The following is a 23,301-nucleotide window of genomic DNA, read 5'->3' as shown; positions in this document are numbered from 1 at the left end:
CCTATTTATTTCATGCAATTATCTACTTTAACTGTTAAAATAAAACCTGCACTCCAACATTTAGACCTTAAAGTAACTGTCCAGTGAAACTCTCACTTTTAAAAGTTCATATTCCGTTAACTCATACCCAAATAATGTTGTTGACTCGTTCTATACTTGTATTTGTGGCCAAAGCATACATTGGAGATAAAACACTTCAGAAACCCCACCTCAAACTTGTCAAAGAGACCGTTTAAAGCAGCAATTTGTCACTTTTTGGGTGACCTTCCAAAATTCACATAGAAATGTGAGGCTTATATCTGTCATTCTCATTGAAAGCTAGTCTAAGAAGCAGTAGGTCTGTTCTTTGTGCACTATTTCTAAGTTTCATTTTTGCTTTTACTTTCAGTTTTCTATACCAGCTTCAAAACAGCTGAAAATACAATATTTTTGGTTATGGCAAATATATTTTACAGCGGTTCAGATGGTACAATGATTCTCTACACTATACTTGCTTGTTTTGCACAATAAATTGAAATTAGGTGAACTATTAGAATTTTAGCAACCAGGAAATGGCGGAGCAATTTCTGCATAGTGCATCTTTAAAAAATACTTTCAATTTCCAAATAGAGTATGATGTCATACTCCTGAGGAGGATGAGCTGGCCAATCAGCTGTTGAGAGGAGGATGAGCTGGCCAATCAGCGGTCTACTTGCATGAATATTTTTAATGACTGGTATATGCCCACACCATTCCAACACAGAAAAGCTGTTTTTTAACATACTTAATTACCATTTTCCCTCATATTGTAAGTAATTATAGGTCAAATTTCATATAAATCTGGAAACACTGGAAAGTTAATTTAAGGATAATTTTGGAAATGGCTAACTTTATTTTGCATGCTCAGGTTGCCTTTCCCACGGAATCGCCCTTAAAGTATTGTAGAGTTTAGCATGTTTGCTTTCTACTAGCAACATATCATATCTACGACCATTAGCCACCTGACTAGATAGGCTACAAAAAAATGCAGTCTGTAATGTAAAAAAAAAAATCCAAGACCTGTAATAATTGCTTTAGCCTTAAAACCTGATATTGCAGCTGGAATTATTTGGTGTCAAGTTCTTTTTTTAGTCGACAGTCTTATCCAGAGTGACTTACAATAGCAATTAGGGTTAAGTTACCTTGTCAGCTTGGGGATTCGAACCAGCAACCTTTTGGTTACTGGCCCAATGCTCTTAACTGCTAGACTAACTTCCGCCCCAGACTTTTTACTGAAATAAACAAACACTCCTTTGAGATTTTCTCCTACAGAAACATTGCAATTATGGGGGTGCTGCCACAGAGCTCAGCTGGGTGCCAGTAAAAGCTTCATTTTCCCCCCCCCCAAAATTCCCACATTCCTTATTATTATAGCCATTATAATCATATTAGAGGACGGCTTCTAAACAAGCATAGCATCTTTCTCCCTTTTAGGGTTTTACATTAGGGGAGTATTTCAATTTAGGATTTAATTCCTCAGCACACTCATTTTAGTTTTAATTGAAATACATTAGTGATAGAAATACTTTTTAATTTCCAAAAAATAACAATTAATAATCTAAAATGTTAGAAAGCTGTGGATGTTAGCTATTTTGAAATTATTTACTTGCATTTTGAATGGCTATTAGGCCTACTTAATGGTTACATATGGCTTGTGTTCTGCATATAACTTGTGTATAAAAGCCACAGCTGAACCCCCCTTTCAACCTGGTGCCACGAGGGACCGCATGAAAAGGTAATGATTCTTCAAACCCAAGTACTACTTGATTCAAAGTCATCCCTGTAGTATAAATGAATAACTCATGAAATAAGTGCACTCAAACAACAATAGGCATTTGACAGAGTGATAATAAGCCTTTGATTTACCTACCGGTGATGGTCTTCCGGATCCTGTAAAATGTACTTGTATGTGAGGCGACAAAGCAAGTGGCGAGTATTTTTAGCCATTCAGGACATACTGCACTACCTTGCCACCTTGTTAACTGAAGTTCATCAATAGTTAAGATTATCATATGCAAATGGTCGCCAGTGTAATTAATTTAATGAATACTTTACTGTAGCCAGCCTTCCTTGGGTAACAATAGATAACACTAGCAAGCTGAGGCTTGCTGATTTGGAGCATTCAGAGAGCAGCTGTAGGCTTGTTACAGTAAAGTATATTTCAGCTTAGCTGGAAAATCCTCTTAAGCAGATGCCATTTTTCTTCACATTATACAGGCATATACTGTATTTCATCTTGTTCTTGACGTCTTGTTCATCATTTGTAAATGGTTGATATAAATTAACTGTTCATCGTGAACACTGAAGACAACTGTGAATTATTACACTGTGGCTATACGCTGGCACCTCAGTAGATATAGGCCTAGACAAATCATTTGATGTACAGTACATAGTGTGGTCCTTTGTAGCTCAGTTGGTAGAGCATGGCGCTTGCAACGCCAGGGTTGTGGGTTCGTTTCTCACAGGGGGCCAGTATGAAAAATGTATGCACTCACTAACCGTAAGTCGCTAAATGACTAAAATGTAAAAATGTAAATGTATTTCCCAGTTTCAGTAAGCATTTGAGACATGAAGATTATGAATTGGAGAGCAATATTTTTTTGACAGCAACATTGATCCCATTAAGCCCGTAGAGGAGATCGCATGCTGGAGGACTTGGCCGTTTAATCAGCAGTGACAGTTTCAGATGTGTCCCCAGATGTGTCATGCGAGGCTAAAGCAGGTCACCTCCCACAGGGGCGTCATGCACCCATTATTTTAGAGAGGGCACAAAGTATGTGAGGTTAAATTTAGAGAATTTAGCATTTTTCAAAACACCTGAAACAGTTTTTCCTGCAATCTAGAGCATAATCATTATGCCTAATTCTATGTACAAAAAATAAAGAGTATATATTTCTGGATAGGTTATATAAGCATACCTCTTTACCTCGGCTGGGTTTCCCAAAAGCATCATAGCACTAAGATCATCTTTCGTCCATTTAGTTTCAAGGGAGTAAGATGATCTTAGTGCTACGATGCTTTTGGGAAACCCAGCCCTGTTCAATTGTAATTTAAATTAATGATGCACAATGATTTTACTGCCACACTGGTATAGAATCATAACCCAAGAATTAAAGCAATTTTAGTATTTTCTAAAGTCTAGATAGACAAGCTACTCGAACTTGATTGATAGCCTGAAATGGCTTGGTAGCTAGTCATGAGGTTGGGAGATTGTGAACCTATCTAGCTGGCTAGCTAAAGCCAACTTAATAAAATTGCTATGTGGCTAGTATTATAGAGAAACAAGAAAGCATTTTTGTTTTATTTATTCATCAAAAAGGAATCAATAGGCTACGTAACTTGATCAAATTAATTTACAAACATACCTCCTGCGAGTCCTGCCTATCACTGGCAGCTAAAATCAAATCAAACGGCGTGTCACTCGACACTCTCTCTCCTCCTCCACTGCCGATACTGTCTGCACGCACTAGAGTATCTAGCATCCAGCCTAGCATATCCTTGCTCCGTGGTGCACCTTGGAAGGAACCACTTACTAGAGAGAATAGAACAATATTTGTATAATGATAAATAATGATGATAAAACTTGGGTTTAAAAATGAAGTTTAATAATTAATTTAACATCTGAAAAAATTATAATAATATGTGACCGTCCGCCTCGATTCGGTCTTATGTATCAACATTTGAAAATGTGGTTTTTACCTTGGATAAAAGTAGAGACTCAGAGCTGGAAAATGGTATATCATACACTGCAGTTGAGGAAGAATGGGAAAATAATTCTGCTTTGAAAGTTGATAAACTTGTAACCCCACTTTTGAGAAATTGGCATCGTACACAACCTCTTACGCCTTAGCCCCACCCATCTCTTTAAGTATTCACATGTGAGGCCATGTGGTAAACACACACTATATCAAATCAAATCTAAATGTATTTGTCACATGCACAGGATACAGAAAGTGTAAACGGTACAGTGAAATGGTTACAGCAATATCAAAAACAGAAAGTGTCCAGATAAAAATATTTTATAAAATGTTATAATTATTAGATGACGCTTACCCAACATACTTGTCTAAATTGATGGGTCATGTAAAGGAAAGGCTATAACCACCCCCAAAGCCACATCTAGCTAAGTGGATGGGTCACTATTGTCTATACATGTACACATGTTCATGAAATACAATAGTTGGCCGTAATCACCCCCAGACACACCTGGCTAACTTGATGGGTTGTGTAATAATCCGGCCAAAGTGGAGTCTTTTGTTTAGACATGTAGCTAGCTAGCTAAACAATGAACCGGCATAATCCCAACTCATACTAGCTACTACCAATATAAACATTGTCATAGCTGTAGTATGAATCTGCAGGTAGCTAAAGCTAACAAACTAGGTTCAATGTTAGTTAGCTAACATTAGGCTATAACTAGCAATGCAACTGGTTTTCTGATTCAAATAATATTACTACACAGAGCATACATGTAACGTTAGCTAGCAAGCCAGCCAGCAAACAGTACACTTTAACTTGCAATGAATTGACTTTCTGACAAAATTAGAAACGTATAATATCTGAAAATTACCCGTATCAATGGATAAACGCTTCATGGCAGACTGGAACCATTTAACTCTGTTTTGTTTGTAGCTACATCTTGTTTGGCCAGTGTTGTGTCAAGTCACTCTAGTTCACACTGACCATGGCATATGCAGAAAGTAGCCCATCACATTTTCCAACTGATCTGTCGATAGCGCCTGCTAAATTCAGGGCATCAATGTTGTTGAGAAAAGTAGCAAAACTTTTGTAGTTCTCGATGGCGAATGTTTTTAATCATGGTTAGCGGGAAGGTTCCTGTCTTTTTCACTGGCTAAACCAACTAGGCTTGTAATTTAACAATTGTATTCGTATTTACGGATGGAATACACGTTTGTTATTAAGGCACATGAAAGTTCACATGTTCCAGAAGGCATTTCTGCCAAAAATATAAACACAACATGTAAAGTGTTGGTCCCATGTTTCATGACCTGAAATAAAAGATGCCAGAAATTTTCCATAAGGACAAATAGCTTATTTCTCTCAAATTTTTGGCACAAATTTGTTTATATCCCTGTTAGTGAGGATTTCTCCTTTGCCAAGATAATCCATCCACCTGTGGCATATCAAGAAGCTGATTAAACGGCATGATCATTGCACAGGTCACCTTGTGCTGGAGACAATAAAAGGTCACTCTAAAATGTGCAGTTTTTTCACACAACACAATGCCACAAGTATTGAGGGAGCGTGCAATTGGCATGCTGACTGCAGGAATGTCCAACAGAGCTGTTGCCAGAGAATTGAAAGTTCATTTATCTACCATAAGCCGCCTCCAACGTCATTTTAGAGAATTTGGCAGTACGTCCAACCAGTAGCGCTGCGTGGGTAAAATCACTGGGGAAGCCAAGCCAGGACAAAAAGCCATATAACAACCTATGTGGTGATAATTGCGTTGTTTACTCTATAACCTGTTAGTTCATATGCCTTGACACAGTGATATATAGGCCTAAGGCCGAGACAATAAGAAGACACAGTGGCATAATACATTCAACCACACCTTTGTTTCATCACAAAACCGGAGAGCAACATCTGTCCGGTGAAGTCCACAAAACATATTGCATGTAACAAAGTTACCTGACCTACCGCAGTGTTTCCCAACCCTGGTTCTCGAGTACCCCCAACAGTACACATTTTTGAATGAGGTGTGTTTGTCAAGGGCTACAACGAAACTGTGTACTGTTGGGGGTACTTGAGGACTAGGGTTGGGAAACACTGACCTACAGCATAGTCAAGTAAGTTAATGTTTGAGACATTTTCGGACAACTAATCAACAATTGATTTAGAACCACGGAGAGTTACCACAAGTCGCAAAGAAAACAGGCGCTGCCTCCACTATTCCAGCACCATTTCAACTTCAAAATGTCAACATCATCTTGTCACCTATGCTTAGTCTAATAGATGGCAGACAGCATGTATGTGGTTTGCTGATGTCATCGTTGTGAACAGAGTGCCCCATGTTGGTGGTGGGGTTATGGTATGGGCAGGCATAAGCATACGGACAACGAACACAATTGCATTTTATTGACGGCAATTTGAATGCACAGAGATACCGTGACGAGATCCTGAGGCCCATTGTCGTGCCATTTATCCCCAGCCATCACTTCATGTTTCAGCATGATAATGCACGGCCCCATGTCGCAAGGATCTGTTCTCAATTCCTGAAAGCTGAAAATGTCCCAGTTCTTCCATGGCCTGCATACTCACCAGACATGTCACACATTGAGCATGTTTGGGATGCTCTGCATCGACGTGTACGAGAGGGTGTTCCAGTTCCCGCCAATATCCAGAAACTTCGCACAGCCATTGAAGAGGAGTGGGACAACATTCCACAGGCCACAATCAACAGCCTGATCAACTCTATGCGAAGGAGATTGTCACGGTTTCAGCCGAGGCGGCCCCTCCTCCTTGTTCGGGCAGGCTTCGGCGGTCGTCGTCCCCGGAGTACTAGCTGCCACCGTTCGATGTTTCATGTTTGATTGGTTTTGTCTGTTTGTCACACCTGTTTAGTGTTTAGTCTCATTAGGCACCCTATTTAGTTCCTTGTGTTAGGTCAGGTGTTGTGTGTAATTGTTCTACTGTCGTGTGGTTGTTTGGTCCTCTGGATTTTTGTTCTCTCTTATTTCGTGTTGTAATAGAGAGTCCTGCTCATTGTGCACACTTACTTTGTACAGTTTAGTGTGCGTTTGATTTCGCCTGTGGCCTGTTGCCGTGTTTGGCGTGTACTACGGACTTCACTAAAAGACCTTTGGATTTATATCTCTGTGTCCTGCGTGTGATTCCACATCCCACTACACTCCACTCCTGATAGAATTACACACCATCTCTTGGAATCAGCAGGAGCACCCGCACCCACGGAGATCATGGAGGAGCGCCTTCGTGGTCAAGAAGATCGGATCAACCAAATCGGGCACGCCCTGGACCGGGTGATGAACACCCTCCATCGATGGGAGACCGGCGGGGTACCCACACCCCCACCTACCGCACCATCACCATCGGTCAGCCCGCCCGTCCAACTACCGGAACCCAGTGGGATTCGGCTCTCGCTCCCGAGGGCGTACGACGGCACCGCCGCCGGGTGTCAGGGTTTCCTGTTACAAGTGGAACTCTACCTTGCCACCGTACACCCGGCGCCCTCGGGACACGAGAGCGTTTCCGCCCTCATCTCCTGTCTCACCGGCAAGGCGTTGGAGTGGGCCAACGCCGAATGGAGGAGAATAGACGCCGTCACTATCACCTATGCGGAGTTCTCCCGCCCCTTCCGTGCGGTCTTCGACCATCCACCAGAGGGGAAGGCGGCGGGGGAGCGTCTATTCTACCTCCGGCAGGGGATGAGGAGCGCTCAAGAGTTTGCGCTGGAGTTCTGGACTCTAGCGGCAGATGCAGGGTGGAATGAGCGGGCCCTCATAGACCACTTTCGTTGCAGCCTCCGGGAGGACGTCCGCAGAGAGTTGGCGTGCAGGGATACTACACTCTCATTTGACCAGTTGGTGGACATGGCCATTCGGCTGGACACCCTGCTCGCTACCCGCGGACGTCCCAGGTGGGGGCTGCCCATTCCACCCTCCAGCGCCTCCGAGCCGAGCCCGATGGAGCTCGGAGGTGCTGGCGCTAGAGGAGGGAGAAGAAGGAGCCCGAGGGGGGCCGTCCCCTGCACCAACTGTGGCCGTGGAGGGCACACCGCGGCTAGGTGCTGGGGAGGGTCCCCTGGTGGAGGAGACGGCAGGCCACACATTGGGGAGTCCTCCCAGGTGAGTAGGCGCCCCACTTACCCAGAGCTTTCTGTCGTACACATAACTATACCTGTTTGTTTTCCACAGGTTGCACCTCGTTCCCAGCATAAGGCGCTTGTAGATTCAGGCGCAGCTGGGAATTTTGTAGATCGTAAATTCTGTGTTGAGTTAGGGATTCCCCTCCTTCCGGTTGATAATCCTTTCCCTGTACATGCCCTAGATAGTCGTCCGTTAGGATCTGGGTTGATTAGGGAGGTCACAGCGCCACTTAGGATGAAGACGCAGGGGGGTCATGAGGAGACGATTCAACTCTATCTGATCGACTCTCCTGCGTATCCGGTGGTACTGGGGCTTCCCTGGTTGATTACCCATGATCCTACGATTTCGTGGCGAGAGAAGGCTCTTAAAGGGTGGTCTGCTCAGTGTGAGGGGCTATGTCTGGGTGTTTCCGTAGGGGCGACCTCGGTGGAGAGTCCGAACCAGATGCCAGCACTGCACATTCCACCTGAGTATGAGGATTTCGCACTCGTGTTTAGCAAGACAAGAGCGGCACAGTTGCCGCCTCATAGACAGGGGGATTGTGCGATAGACGTCCAGGCAGGAGCTGCGCTCCCGCGGAGCCATGTGTATCCTTTGTCACAGGAGGAGAAGAGGGCAATGGAGACATACATTGCCGAGTCTCTGAGACAGGGATACATACGGCCCTCCACTTCTCCCGCGTCCTCGAGCTTCTTTTTTGTGAAGAAAAAGGATGGAGGTTTGCGTCCGTGTATTGATTACCGCGGTCTCAATCAGGTGACTGTGAAATATAGTTATCCACTCCCGCTGATTGCGACCATGACGGAGTCCTTACACGGGGCACGGTTCTTCACAAAATTGGACCTCAGGAGCGCATATAACTTGGTGCGCATTAGAGAGGGCGATGAGTGGAAGACAGCATTTAGTACTACCTATCTTTTGTAGATGAGATTTTCCGGGACATGCAGGCGCAGGGAGTAGTGGTGTACATAGACGATATTCTGGTGTACAGTTCTACTCGGGCCGAGCATGTAGCCCTGGTGCGCAGGGTATTGAGGAGACTGTTGGAGCATGACCTGTATGTCAAAGCCGAGAAATGTCTGTTCTTAAGGAGTCGGTCTCCTTTTTGGGTTATCAGTTGTCTGCGTCAGGGGTGAGGATGGAGGTTGACCGTGTGTCTGCCGTGCGTAATTGGCAAACCCCAACTACGGTTAAAGAGGTGCAGCAGTTCTTGGGTTTTGCGAATTACTACCGGAGGTTTATCCGGGGTTTTGGACAGGTGGCAGCTCCCATAACGTCCCTTCTGAAGGGGGGTCCTGTGCGCTTGCGGTGGTCAGCTGAGGCGGACAGGGCTTTATGGAGACTGAAGGACCTGTTTACCTCAGCTCCAGTGCTGGCACACCCGGATCCCACCTTACCATTCCAAGTGGAGGTGGACGCGTCTAAAGCCGGTATCGGGGCTGTTCTTTCACAATGGTCCGGCACACCACCTAAACTCCGCCCCTGTGCCTTTTATTCTAAGAAGCTCAGTCCGGCGGAGCGGAATTATGACGTAGGGGACAGGGAGCTGTTAGCCGTAGTACAGGCCCTAAAGGTGTGGAGGCATTGGCTTGAGGGGGCTCAACACCCTTTTCTCATTCTAACTGACCACCGTAACCTGGAATACATTCTGGCAGCTAGGAGACTGAATCCTCGCCAGGCTAGATGGACTATGTTTCTCGCCCGGTTTGTGTTTAAGATCACTTACATCCCTGGGTCCCAGAACGGGAAGGCAGATGCCCTGTCTCGGCGGTATGACACAGAGGAGAGGTGCGTGGAGCCCACTCCCATACTACCTGAGTCTTGTCTGGTTGCACCGGTGGTATGGGAGGTCGATGCGGAGATCGAGCGGGCATTACGCACCGACCCTAGCCCTCCACAGTGTCCGGTGGGTCGGACGTACGTCCCGCTCGAGGTCCGGGATCGGCTTATTTATTGGGCTCACACGTCACCCTCCTCTGGACATCCAGGTATTGGCCGGACAGTGCACTGCCTTAGTACAAAGTACTGGTGGCCAACGTTAGCCAGGGATGTGAGGATTTATGTCTCCTCCTGCTCAGTGTGTGCCCAGTGTAAGGCGCCCAGACACTTGCCCAGGGGTAAATTACAACCCCTGCCCGTTCCACAACGACCCTGGTCTCACCTCTCGGTGGATTTTGTTACCGACCTTCCCTCCTCACAGGGGAATACCACCATCCTGGTCGTTGTGGATCGGTTCTCGAAGGCCTGTCGTCTCCTTCCCATGCCGGGTCTTCCTACTGCCCTACAGACCGCTGAGGCTCTATTTACTCACGTCTTCCGGCATTACGCGGTACCCAAGAATATAGTGTCTGATCGAGGCCCCCAGTTTACCTCCAGAGTCTGGAGAGCGTTTATGGAACGGTTGGGGGTTTCGGTGAGCCTTACCTCGGGTTACCACCCGGAGAGTAATGGGCAGGTCGAACGTGTCAACCAGGATGTGGGTAGGTTTCTGAGGTCATATTGTCAGGGCCGGCCGGAGGAGTGGGAGAGATATGTGCCCTGGGCCGAGATGGCACAGAACTCTCTCCGCCACTCCTCCACTAAACTAACCCCTTTCCAGTGTGTGTTAGGGTACCAGCCGGTTCTGGCACCTTGGCATGAGAGCCAGATCGAGGCCCCTGCTGTGGATGAGTGGGTGCGGCGCTCGGAGGAGACGTGGAACGCTGCACACGTCCATCTGCAGCGAGCCATCCGTCGACAGAAGACGAGCGCCGACCTCCACCGCAGTGAGGGGCCAGTGTACGCACCTGGAGATCGAGTCTGGCTCTCAACCAGAAACCTGCCCCTCCGCCTGCCCTGCCGGAAGCTGGGTCGGCGGTTTGTGGGGCCTTTTAAAGTCCTGAGGAGATTGAACGAGGTATGTTACATGTTACAACTGCCCATTGATTACAAAAATATTAACCCCTCGTTCCATGTGTCTCTCCTCAGGCCGGTGGTAGCTGGTCCACTCCAGGACTTTGAGATAGAGGAGACTCCTCCGCCCCCGTTGGACATCGAGGGGGCTCCGGCGTACACTGTTCGGGCCATCCTAGATTCGAGACGCCGGATGGCGGGTCTCCAATATCTCGTGGAGTGGGAGGGGTACGGCCCGGAGGAGCGGTGCTGGGTGCCGAGGAGGGACATCCTGGACCCGTCCCTTCTGACCGAATTCCATCGTGGTCATCCTACGCGCCCTGCTCCGCGTCCTCCTGGTCGTCCCCGAGGCCGGGGGGCGGCGCACGGCTGGAGCCGCGCGTCAAGGGGGGGGGGTACTGTCACGGTTTCGGCCGAGGCGGCCCCTCCTCCTTGTTCGGGCAGGCTTCGGCGGTCGTCGTCTCCGGAGTACTAGCTGCCACCGTTCGATGTTTCATGTTTGATTGGTTTTGTCTGTTTGTCACACCTGTTTAGTGTTTAGTCTCATTAGGCACCCTATTTAGTTCCTTGTGTTAGGTCAGGTGTTGTGTGTAATTGTTCTACTGTCGTGTGGTTGTTTGGTCCTCTGGATTTTTGTTCTCTCTTATTTCTCTGCTCGTTGTGCACACTTACTTTGTACAGTTTAGTGTGCGTTTGATTTCGCCTGTGGCCTGTTGCCGTGCTTGGCGTGTACTACGGACTTCACTAAAAGACCTTTGGATTTATATCTCTGTGTCCTGCGTGTGATTCCACATCCCACTACACTCCACTCCTGACAGAGATGTGTCGTGCTGCATGAAACAAATTGTGGTCACACCAGATAATGACTGGTTTTCTGAAATCCATAGATTAGGGCCTAATGAATTCATTTCAATTGACTGATTTCCTTATTTCAACAGTAACTCAGTAGAATCTTTAAAATTGTTGCATGTAGCGTTTACATTTTTGTTCAGTGTAAACATATAATAATTAAACGTATATTTTTTTGTATTACATAAAACAAATATGCGGGAGCATCTGCCCTTGTGCACCCTATGGGCATGACGCCTCTGCCTCCCCATGTACGTCTGACGATACAGATACATGTGGCAGACATGTTCAGACCACAGAGCATGATTTCCTCCCAGACCTAGCCTAAACACAGGTTATTCCATAGGAAAGCCACACAGGCATCTGAGGGAGTCTCAGTTTATTTGATGTAGCCTATCTGGTTATGTGTGTGCTGTATAGGTAAATGAGGATAAAATGCCCTATGTGCAGCTGAATATATTTGTACTGATTAAGAAGTTGCAAACTGAAGAGGCTACATAGCTAGAATATTAATTTGTTCTTCGCTTAGGCCTACCTTTCGCATCTGTGTTGGGCACACAGGCATTCACGCTGGATGCCTGCCCTCGCATAAGCTCTATTGGCAAATGCCAAGATCTTTCCAAGAGCCACAATAATAACAGATTTCATAAAAATGATACATCAGAACCTTTTTTGTCACTGACAAACCTCTGTAGAGACCGGTATAGGACTTGCCTGGAAAACAGTGCTGTGATATACAGTGGGGGGAAAAAAGTATTTAGTCAGCCACCAATTGTGCAAGTTCTCCCACTTAAAAAGATGAGAGAGGCCTGTAATTTTCATCATAGGTACACGTCAACTATGACAGACAAAATGAGATTTTTTTTTCCAGAAAATCACATTGTAGGATTTTCTATGAATTTATTTGCAAATTATGGTGGAAAATAAGTATTTGGTCAATAACAAAAGTTTCTCAATACTTTGTTTTATACCCTTTGTTGGCAATGACACAGGTCAAACGTTTTCTGTAAGTCTTCACAAGGTTTTCACACACTGTTGCTGGTATTTTGGCCCATTCCTCCATGCAGATCTCTAGAGCAGTGATGTTTTGGGGCTGTCGCTGGGCAACACGGACTTTCAACTCCCTACAAAGATTTTCTATGGGGTTGAGATCTGGAGACTGGCTAGGCCACTCCAGGACCTTGAAATGATTCTTACGAAGCCACTCCTTCGTTGCCCGGGCGGTGTGTTTGGGATCATTGTCATGCTGAAAGACTCAGCCACGTTTCATCTTCAATGCCCTTGCTGATGGAAGGAGGTTTTAACTCAAAATCTCACGATACATGGCCCCATTCATTCTTTCCTTTACACGGATCAGTCGTCCTGGTCCCTTTGCAGAAAAAGAGCCCCAAAGCATGATGTTTCCACCCCCATGCTTCACAGTAGGTATGGTGTTCATTGGATGCAACTCAGCATTCTTTGTCCTCCAAACACGACGAGTTGAGTCTTTACCAAAAAGTTATATTTTGGTTTCATCTGACCATATGACATTCTCCCAATCCTCTTCTGGATCATCCAAATGCACTCTAGCAAACTTCAGACGGGCCTGGACATGTACTGGCTTAAGCAGGGGGACACGTCTGGCACTGCAGGATTTGAGTCCCTGGCGGCGTAGTGTGTTACTGATGGTAGGCTTTGTTACTTTGGTCCCAGCTCTCTGCAGGTCATTCACTAGGTCCCCCCGTGTGGTTCTGGGATTTTTGCTCACCGTTCTTGTGATCATTTTGACCCCACGGGGTGAGATCTTGCGTGGAGCCCCAGATCGAGGGAGATTATCAGTGGTCTTGTATGTCTTCCATTTCCTAATAATTGCTCCCACAGTTGATTTCTTCAAACCAAGCTGCTTACCTATTGCAGATCCAGTCTTCCCAGTCTGGTGCAGGTCTACAATTTTGTTTCTGGTGTCCTTTGACAGCTCTGTGGTCTTGGCCATAGTGGAGTTTGGAGTGTGACTGTTTGAGGTTGTGGACAGGTGTCTTTTATACTGATAACAACTTCAAACAGGTGCCATTAATACAGGTAACGAGTGGAGGACAGAGGAGCCTCTTAAAGAAGAAGTTACAGGTCTGTGAGAGCCAGAAACCTTGCTTGTTTGTAGGTGACCAAATACTTATTTTCCACCATAATTTGCAAATAAATTCATAAAAAATCCTACAATGTTATTTTCTGAATTTTTTTTCTCAATTTGTCTGTCATAGTTGACGTGTACCTACGATGAAAATTACAGGCCTCTCTCATCTTTCTAAGTGGGAGAACTTGCACAATTGGTGGCAGACTAAATACTTTTTTCCCCCCACTGTACGATACAATATAGGAACAATACATTTAATTTGAAACGATTCGGTGTGATTTGGTTTGATTAGAGAACGAATCGATGCGATTCGGTTCGATGCGACATGATTTAATGCACTAACATTTGTTGCGTAAACACATTGATTTTCCATTCTAAATTAAATCTGCTGCTGATGGAGCGCATGAACTGGGCCTCTTTGAGCTTGATCTGTCTGAGCTGAACAGATCACTCTGGATTCAGATGTTAACAGAATGTGTAACTTAGCCTAGTAAACACAAAAATTATCTTTCAAGTGAGAATAAGGCAGGTCTGATGCTGAAAAAGAAAGAAATCTATTGCATACTTCACCAATATTGTATTTTATTTTTGCAAACAAAGTAGTGTGTAGTTCCAGTAGTTAGCTACACCGCTACATGACAAAAAAAGTTATTAACTATTGAAAACACAACCAAGCTTTGAATTTAGTTTAACTACCACCAAGGTACTGCAAAATGTAGGTAAAATACTAGTTCAACTACATGTAGTGCACTACTCCCAACACTGTTATGTACTGTGTGGGTGTAAATGATGTATGTCTATGGTGTGTACTATGCAGGCACCTGATCTGAGCCAATGGGCAATGTAGCCTATGTTTTTTGTCCACCCACTTTGGTTCTGAAATCACAATCACCCACTAATTAACTTGTCATTTTTGCAGATTACGTGTTTGAGCTAGTAGTGTATCAATATTTATTGTTTGCAAATTAGCTATGACATAGCCAATGAATATATAGCACAACTTTGGATTTCACCCCCATCTCAGTGAGCTTATTTTCTCCTTCCGCTTTGCAGTGCGCCAAAAGTGATTCCTCGTTATGAAATTATCACCTTTACTCTGTATATCTAAAAATGACCATATACACTGATTGTTTAAAGCAAAACTACCAAAACTATTGCTGATGGTGAACCTGAACAATCAAAATAAAATCTATTGTAAACCCTGTTCAGCAGGTATAGCCTCCGGTAGCTTACATTTATTATGGTAAAACACAATTTTCAACAGTTCAAAGATAACAATAACCTAGCAAATTACATAGGTTGTCACTTAACTAATAAAGGCTAATATTGTGCAAGCCATTTTAGCATTTGAATGCTGTTATGATGTTGTTTTCATAGTGTTATGGGAAATCAGGTTAGAGTTAGTAGATAAGTGACTTGGTGCCACAGAGTCTGCATATTCCATCATGTCAAAGGAGATTACTGATGTTGATTTTAGAATGATTGATGGACAGGATATACTGACTTGGGGTAAAGGGTAATAACATCAAAGAAGGGAGTGCCCACTGATGGGTACCAGATGTGTTGAAGAAACGTGTATCAGAGTGTATATAAGCTGATATATCTTCTTTGTTCAGTAGTTCGGAATAGCAAGAGGCAGGGCTATGTCCTTCTGTCATAACGAACCATGGTACCTATTAAATATTAAATGAACTCCCCATCAAAAGTGTCTAAGTATATTCTTACATTCTCAATTACTTGATACCCGAGAAACTCATCATAACAAATGCTGAAGGTGCCTAGCAGATGTGCAACATGCTCCACCAAACCGCGCTTCTTAACACCCACCTGCTTAACCCGGAAGCCAGCTGCACCAATGTGTCGGAGGAAACACTGTTCAACTGAAGTCAGCCTGCAAACGCCTGGCCCACCACCAGGAATCGCTAGAGCGCGATGAGCCAAGTATAGCCCCCGCTGGCCAAACCCTCCCCTAACCCAGACGACGCTGGGCAAATTGTACGCCACCCTATGGGACTCCCGGTCACGGCCGGTAGTGAAACAGCCTGGGATTGAACCCGGGTCTGTAGTGACCCCTCAAGCACTGAGATGCAGTGCCTTAGACCACTGTGTCACTCGGGAGGCTGAATCTATTTTCTAAATGATGCATGATATATTTGAATCAGTTTGGGATCCATGAACTGACGCAGTCATATCTTAAATATTTTAATCGGGGACCGTATCGGTGAATTGTTACATCCCTAATAATTGTACAGAGCGAAAAAGGTTTTCATCAAACGCTAAATTGACACATGGCAATGATGTTACATATCAGACTTCGAAAGTAGTGACAGGTCAATTTTGCATCATTACAGGGAATAAGGCCTCTGTGCAGCCTTTATTTTACAGCCAAGGGCCAACTGTCAAACTAAATAACAAAAATAAACTTGGATCTTTATCTTATCCTCAGTGTGGATAGATAGATAAACTCTTGCTATCATTTTGTGGCCCATGTCTTACTGTTACAATACCAACGTCCAGATGTTCACACCATTATCGCTATGCCAAGTTTGTAAGACAAGGAAGTGATGCTTTGTTTCATTTCAGTATCTTTCAGCAAGTTAAATTCACTCATTATATTCTATTTTACAAAACACGACTTATCATCAAGCTGATACTATGTTGGCCTAGTCCTCAGGAGAAAGCTCAACATGAACAACTCGGCCTAACCAATCACAATGGAGGATGGTTTTCTTAAGGGAAAAAAGTGTTTTATATTCAACTGCCACAAAATCCCCCTTCGAATGGTGGTGGAACAACCCCCCCAATTGAACCTCTGATTTATTATATGCCTGCACTGAATAGCCTACTTACGGTACGCCCCCCTTTTGACTCTATTAGACTGTATAATGTAGGCTAATATTTTACAGGTTCTATCATCTATAATGTACCATGTCAATACCATATTCATCACGTCATAATGTCTTACAAACGTATTTTCAAGATATAGGTTAAGCCTACCTATGCAGCAGGCTACAGCTTAGCTCAGTTTACATTTGTTTAGGCCTATATCGCTTTATCTGGGTGGAATGGATTTCTAATGATATCTTACCTGTTTTTCCTTCAAGAGAACTGTATCCCTGCTGTCCCATGCTATAGTCTACTTAGCCATGAAGAACATTTAATGTGAAGATTCAAGTCTCATCCGTCTGAATCTCAATGGCATCACACCAGTAAATAATAGAGAAGATGGGGTGCATGGAAGTGATGCTCCCATTGATGGTGTGCGCTCCATGGCAGCTGAGTGATTCCTCACAACAAACAAACATGATTTGGGGGATTTTCATTAAAAGTAATCCATAGAATAGTCCTTTGGAGGAAGGATTGTTGACATATATTTGACATTTGTATCTAAATGCATAATTGAGAAATAATGTATCAAAGTTGGCATATGTATGACATTTTGGCCTTACCCAGGCCTCCTTTAAGACTCCATAGTTTCTCATCTGTAGGTGCTACAAAGAAAACATTGGTGTCTTATGAAGCTTTACTGCTTGCTCTGTAATATGAGTAGTATTTTGATTTCAATAAAAACATTTGTTTACATTAACTTATGAATACTATTATTATTATTATATTATTCTTATATTCTTATACATATAAACATGAATATTGAACGTTTTCTTTTTTTGATTTGGCAAATTTGCTAATATATTGTTGAACATAATATACTCTACGTGCATATCAAAGTCCCAGAGTGGGATCTCTGCTACTTTTAGAGTTATTATCCAATTTGTAAGCATTACCAACAGAGTGAATGTAACAATTTATTCAAATGTATCACCCTCTGATGGTGATTTGCAGGATGTGCAAAGTACAAGTAAAAGGGGGGCTGTGATTGGTTACATTGCCTCCTATGCCAATTTCTCTTTATAAAATGGGCCATAACTTAAAACTAGCCGAGATCCCACTCAGGAACTTTGATATGCCCTTAGAGTACATTATGTTGAACAATATATTGAACAATTTGCCAAATCCAAAATTGTATATATGCAATATTCAAGTGTATATTCTTCAATATTAATAAATTAATGTAAAACAATTTTTTATTGAAATCAAAATTCTACTCATATTACAGAGCAAGTGGTAAAGCTTCATATGACACCAATGTTTTCCTTGTAGCATGTACAGATAAAACATGATGGAGTCTTAAAGGATGCCTGGGTAAGGCCAAAATGTTATAAATATACCAACTTTGATTAATTATTTCTCAATTATGCTTTTAGATACAAAAGCCAAATAAATCTCAACAATCGTTCCTCCAAATGACTATTCTATTCTAGTAAAAATCCCCAAAATGATGGTCTTTTTTTGTCTGAGTTTCGTGAGGAATCACTAGGTTTCGTGAGGAATCACTGGCTCAGAAACCCCTTTGTATGCAAAATGCACCAGATACATGAAACTATGCAGTCATCAAACCAAGCATAACTCATTCAGAATACAAGGCCCTTTGTTAATGATGGAAAACGACCCCATTAGGAAAATGGCAAAGCTTTTAGGTCATTAAAAAATATTAAAGGTCCAATGCAGACGATTTAATCTCAATATCAAATAATCTGGGTAACAAATAAGTACCTTGTTTTCAAATAAAATGGTCAAAAAGAAACAAAAATAGCTTCTTAGCAAAGAGACATTTCTCAAGCAAGAATTTTGCTAGGACTGTCTGGGAAGGGGAAAACTGAAAACTATCTGTTATTGGCAGAGAGGTTTGGAACGCTTTCTTATTGGTCTATTAACTACATTTACCACCTGGTGATGTCACCAGGTAGGCCAAAACTCCATCCCACCAAAACAGGCTGACATTTCAGGGGGTCTTTTCAAATAGCTCTTACACTAAAAGGGCATTATCATAATTTTCACAATTATACAGTATTATTCCAACCTCATAGTGTGGAAATATATATAAAACCTAGGAAAGTTTTTTTTACTGCACTGGGCCTTTAAAAGGAAGATGATGCACATGCGGACCATTCCTTTTGTTCTAAGAGCCCTAGTCATTTAATTGATATGGACCCATTGTCGAACATAAATCAGGGAGGCAGGGGGAACACAGAAGGCCACAGTAATGCAGCATTAAGAATTGAAGAGGAGGGAGGAATAATGAACACATGACAGAGTGGACGTTCCTCTTGGGAGCTATTCCATAATCCAGAGGCAGTGACTAATTGCATGCTTCTGGGTTTGTCACCATTTGAGAATGCTCACCATTTTCTCTTTACAATCAGCTTAGGGAGAATGGCAGAAATTGCCTTATATTAGTCTAGGGTCTGGAAAAAGAGGGCTCCAACCTCAGACATTGTTTTATGGTTGCACTCTAGCTACATGGTTAGGTTTGAAACCTTCTCGAAAACAAAGGCCCCACTGTACTGGAAAAGTCAAATCCGAGCTTCATTCGGATTTTGAAAAACAGCCCGTTTTCTGAAAACCCCTTATCGCAGTGCAAATATCAACACAACCAGTCATCCTGGTGATAACGATAAACTGCAATTAGATGCAAGGCAGAGAGGCAAGTAGAGCAGCTTAAGAGCTTTCCAATATCCATTAGTTTAACAGAGTTGAACAGAGTGAAATGATAACTCCACACTGACTGCATACACACAGAAAACTGCATTGAATTTCAAAACAGAAATATAGGCTTTTTTGCCTATAATTGGTATTGTGAAATTACCTCTTCATTTGTTTTATTTTTTAAACGCAAAGGACCTTCAAAATGGTCCCCATATCCATTTCCACGATTTCCAGTCTGTCAGAGCTGCAATCAGAGTCAATGACCCGGTTGTGGAGTGGTAAACTTGTTTGTTGAGCTGATTCATACCACAGGGATAATCTCTAGCCCAATGAAACATTGGGATTCAAGCACAGCTTCTGCCACTGATCACAAGCAACCCAGATTGACACCAGGGAATTAGACTCTGAGGTGTAAGTCGGTTTGACATGGCAGCCGTCGGGCATGCAGAGAATAGGGCAAAAATTGTGCACTCCATCATTGCTGTTGCTAAGGTAATTTTGTGATGAATGTATTAAATCACAAAATAACTAACAATATCTCATCACTGCTGTCCACAGGCCAAGGCAGACAACCAGAGGCAATTCAGCTTTTTTAATTCAATACATAAATGCACAACAAAATGCATAAGTTATCACTTAAATGAAAAGTCCTTCTCTTTAAAGGCCCAGTATAGTCAAACATTTGATTTTCTTGTGTTTGGAATAATACTGGGGAATTGTGAAAATTATGATAATGCACTTTCAGTGTAAGAGCTGTTCGATTGAGTTTTGGCCTGCCTGGTGAATTATACTGAGCAAAAATATAAACGCAACATGTAAAGCTTTGGTCCCATGTTTCATCAGCTGAAATAAAATATCCCCTACATTTTCCATATGCACAAAAAGCGTATTTCTCTCAAATGTTATGCACACATTTGTTTACATCCCTGTTAGTGAGCATTTCTCCTTTGCCAAGATAATCCATCCACCTGACAGGTGTGGCATATCAAGAAGCTGATTAAACAGCACGATCATTACACAGGTGCACCTTGTGATGGGGCAATAAAAGGCCACTCTAAAATGTGCAGTTTTGTCACAAAACATAATGCCACAGATGTCACAAGTATTGAGAGAGTGTGCAGTTGGCATGCTGACTGCAGGAATGTCCACCAGAGCTGTTGCCAGATAATTGAATGTTCATTTCTCTACCATAAGAGAATATTTGGCAGTACGTCCAACCGGCCTCACAACCGCAGACCACGTGTAACCACGTCAGCCCAAGACATCCACATCTGGCTTCTTCATCTGCGGGATCGTCTGAGACCAGCCATCCGGACAGCTGATGAAACTGAGGAGTATTTCTTTGTAACAAAGCCCTTTTGTGGGGAAAAACTCATTCTGATTGGCTGGGCCTGGCTCCCCAGTGGGTGGGCCTGGCTCCCAAGTGAAACTTGTCAGTCTATTCTTCTAGGCAGAGTTGCAAAGAAAAAGCCATTTCAAAGACTGCCCATCTTAATCTTTTCTTTTTATTGGCCAGTCTGAGATATGTATTTTTCTTTGCAACTCTGCCTAGAAGGTCAGCATCCCGGAGTCGCCTCTTCACTGTTGACGTTGAGACTGGTGTTTTGCGGGTACTATTTAATGAAGCTGCCAGTTGAGGACCTGTGAGGCATCTGTTTCTCAAACTAGACACTAATGTATTTGTCCCCTTGCTCAGTTGTGCACCGGGGCCTCCCACTCCTCTTTCTATTCTGGTTAGAGCCAGTTTGCACTGTTATGTGAAGGGAGTAGTACACAGCATTGTACGAGATCTTCAGTTTCTTGGCAATTTCTCGCATGGAATAGCCTTCATTTCTCAGAACAAGAATAGACTGACGAGTTTCAGAAGAAAGTTATTTGTTTCTTGCCATTTTGAGCCTGTAATCGAACCCACAATTGCTGATGCTCCAGATACTCAACTAGTCTCAAGAAGGCCAGTTTTATTGCTTCTTTAATTAGAACAACAGTTTTCAGCTGTGCTAAGATAATTGCAAAAGGGTTTTCTAATGATCAATTAGCCTTTTAAAAATGATAAACCTGGATTAGCAAACACAACGTGCCATTGGAACACAGGACTGATGGTTGCTGATAATGGGCCTCTGTACGCCTATGTAGATATTCCATTAAAAATCAGCCGTTTCCAGCTACAATAGCCATTTACAACATTAACAATGTCTACATTGTCTGATCAATTTGATGTTATTTTAATGGACAAAAAAATTGCTTTTCTTTCGAAAACAAGGACATTTCTAAGTGACCCCAAACTTTTGAACGGCAGTGTGTGTGTGTGTGTATATATATATATATATATATTTCGGTCTCTGACATTGCTCGTTCTGATATTTCTTTATTTCTTTTTTTTAAATGGTGTACTTTCGCTGCACCTGCGATAACATCTGCAAAATATGTGTATGTGACCAATTAAATTTGATTTGATCAATGATCAATAGCCTACCCTCTTTTCTGATGTCAATCATGTCTTTAGGAGGCACTGTAACTAGCTTACTTACAACTTGTGATGAGTGTGTTGTTGCAGAAATAAATAGGCCTATGCTAAAACATTTACAAATATGTTATGAATTTCAAGATATTAATTATGAAAGCCGATTTTTTTTTCAAGGGGGAGTGCCCTTTTTTAGTTTTGGGAACCTGCCCCCTGAAAGGTCTGTGCATGGCCCTGCATACAGCGCAGATCAATTATTCAAATTCATTATTTTACACAATATCTTATAACAGCACTGGCAAACAATGGTTGACCAACTCCCTGACCAAAATGGCTGATTCCATCAAAGGAAGGTTTATAACCATTCTAGCCATTATAGTAATTCGAATTCCTAATTCTATGAAAAAACACACGGGCTAAGAATGGATTGTTTTTGTAGCGCGTGAAGTGACCCAGTTTAGAATTGCTAACATTGAATGCAACGCAGAAATGTATCAAATGATATGCTATGTTTATTGTTTGGTGTCACAGCAATCTTTGGTTAGCTATTGAAACTCTGTCGTCCGTGAATGCAGAGACAGAGGGAAATTGAAGCTGCTTTGCTTGTTTTCCTACCTCAGGAGAGCCGTATCGCCTTGTCGGGTGACCACACTTTCAATCGAGGCATAGTCCACAGTTTGTCCAGCGGGTAAGCAGGAAGGCAAAAAGCAGCACAGACTGAGAATTATAGCGGTAAACCATTGACTGGAGACACACACATCCTGCACCGCAATCATTATGTCCATCACAGCTGGATTGTAGGCTATATTATCCAAGTCGCATGAAAACCTTAAAGCAAAGCTTTTATTCCCACACTTTCCTCCTCAAAAGCCTTACGAAATGGCGCGTCGTATAATGTAGTTTTCCAGGTTTGTTTTGTTCAAGCCGTAGCCTACTGTGCGCGAGCAAGTACAGCCTACTCTCCAGTGGCTTGCACACCATCTAGTGAAGAAATGCGATAAAATGGGAGCAGACCTAGCAGCAGACAACTCCCAGGCTCTGATCCTGTTGCCATGCGGCCGTTTCCCAGGCAACCTGTTCCCAGTGGTTCGTGATGGAGCAGTTAAAGGGTTGTCACTAGTTACCACAGCCAGAAAGTCAGAATATCAAAACAAATAATGAAAACAAATATGCTTTTTGGTCTTAATTTAAGGTTAGGCATAATGTTAGTAGTGTGGTTAAAGCTGGGGTTAAGGTTAGAGTTTCGTTTAAAATCAGATTTTAACAAGAGAAATGGTAGCTATTTATAGGCGGGGTTTACCCATAATGATGACTTTGTGGCTGTGGTAACTAGAGACAACCTAGTAAAGGTGCTATAGTACAGCAACACTACCCAATAGCAAATAAAGATTGATTGGAGAATCATCCTAAGAGACATATCGACATTTACTGGGGGGAGGTGTGGTCCAAAATAGGGGAGGGTTGTCAAACTTTTATTTTTGGCTTTGGGGAGGGTTGTGTATTTCTTTGGGTGGTACATGGGAGGGTAGTGCGTTTTTTCCCTGGTTTACATTCGTTCTTCTGCTCGAATTTACCCTATA

At 43.1% G+C, this 23,301-nt stretch overlaps 1 protein-coding gene across 2 annotated transcripts in view; it reads right to left on the bottom strand.

Moving 5' to 3' along the window:
* Positions 1–22,766, bottom strand: part of negr1 (neuronal growth regulator 1) — a 441,422-nt gene extending 418,656 nt beyond the window's left edge. Inside the window, exon 1 of one of the 2 annotated variants that reach the window (XM_045205313.1) lies at positions 22,337–22,766. In XM_045205313.1, the coding sequence (XP_045061248.1) occupies positions 22,337–22,506 (170 nt within the window). In that variant the 5' untranslated portion in view covers positions 22,507–22,766. The remainder of the gene's footprint in view (positions 1–22,336) is intronic. The other variant, XM_041839104.2, reaches the window with a different exon arrangement.
* Between the last annotated feature and the right edge of the window lie 535 nt (positions 22,767–23,301).

The sequence above is a fragment of the Coregonus clupeaformis genome, chromosome 20, assembly GCF_020615455.1.
Source record: "Coregonus clupeaformis isolate EN_2021a chromosome 20, ASM2061545v1, whole genome shotgun sequence".
In the NCBI taxonomy this organism is placed as follows: domain Eukaryota; kingdom Metazoa; phylum Chordata; class Actinopteri; order Salmoniformes; family Salmonidae; genus Coregonus; species Coregonus clupeaformis.
Note: the sequence above shows the minus strand (reverse complement) of the source record. Positions and strands in the feature narration are given on the sequence as shown.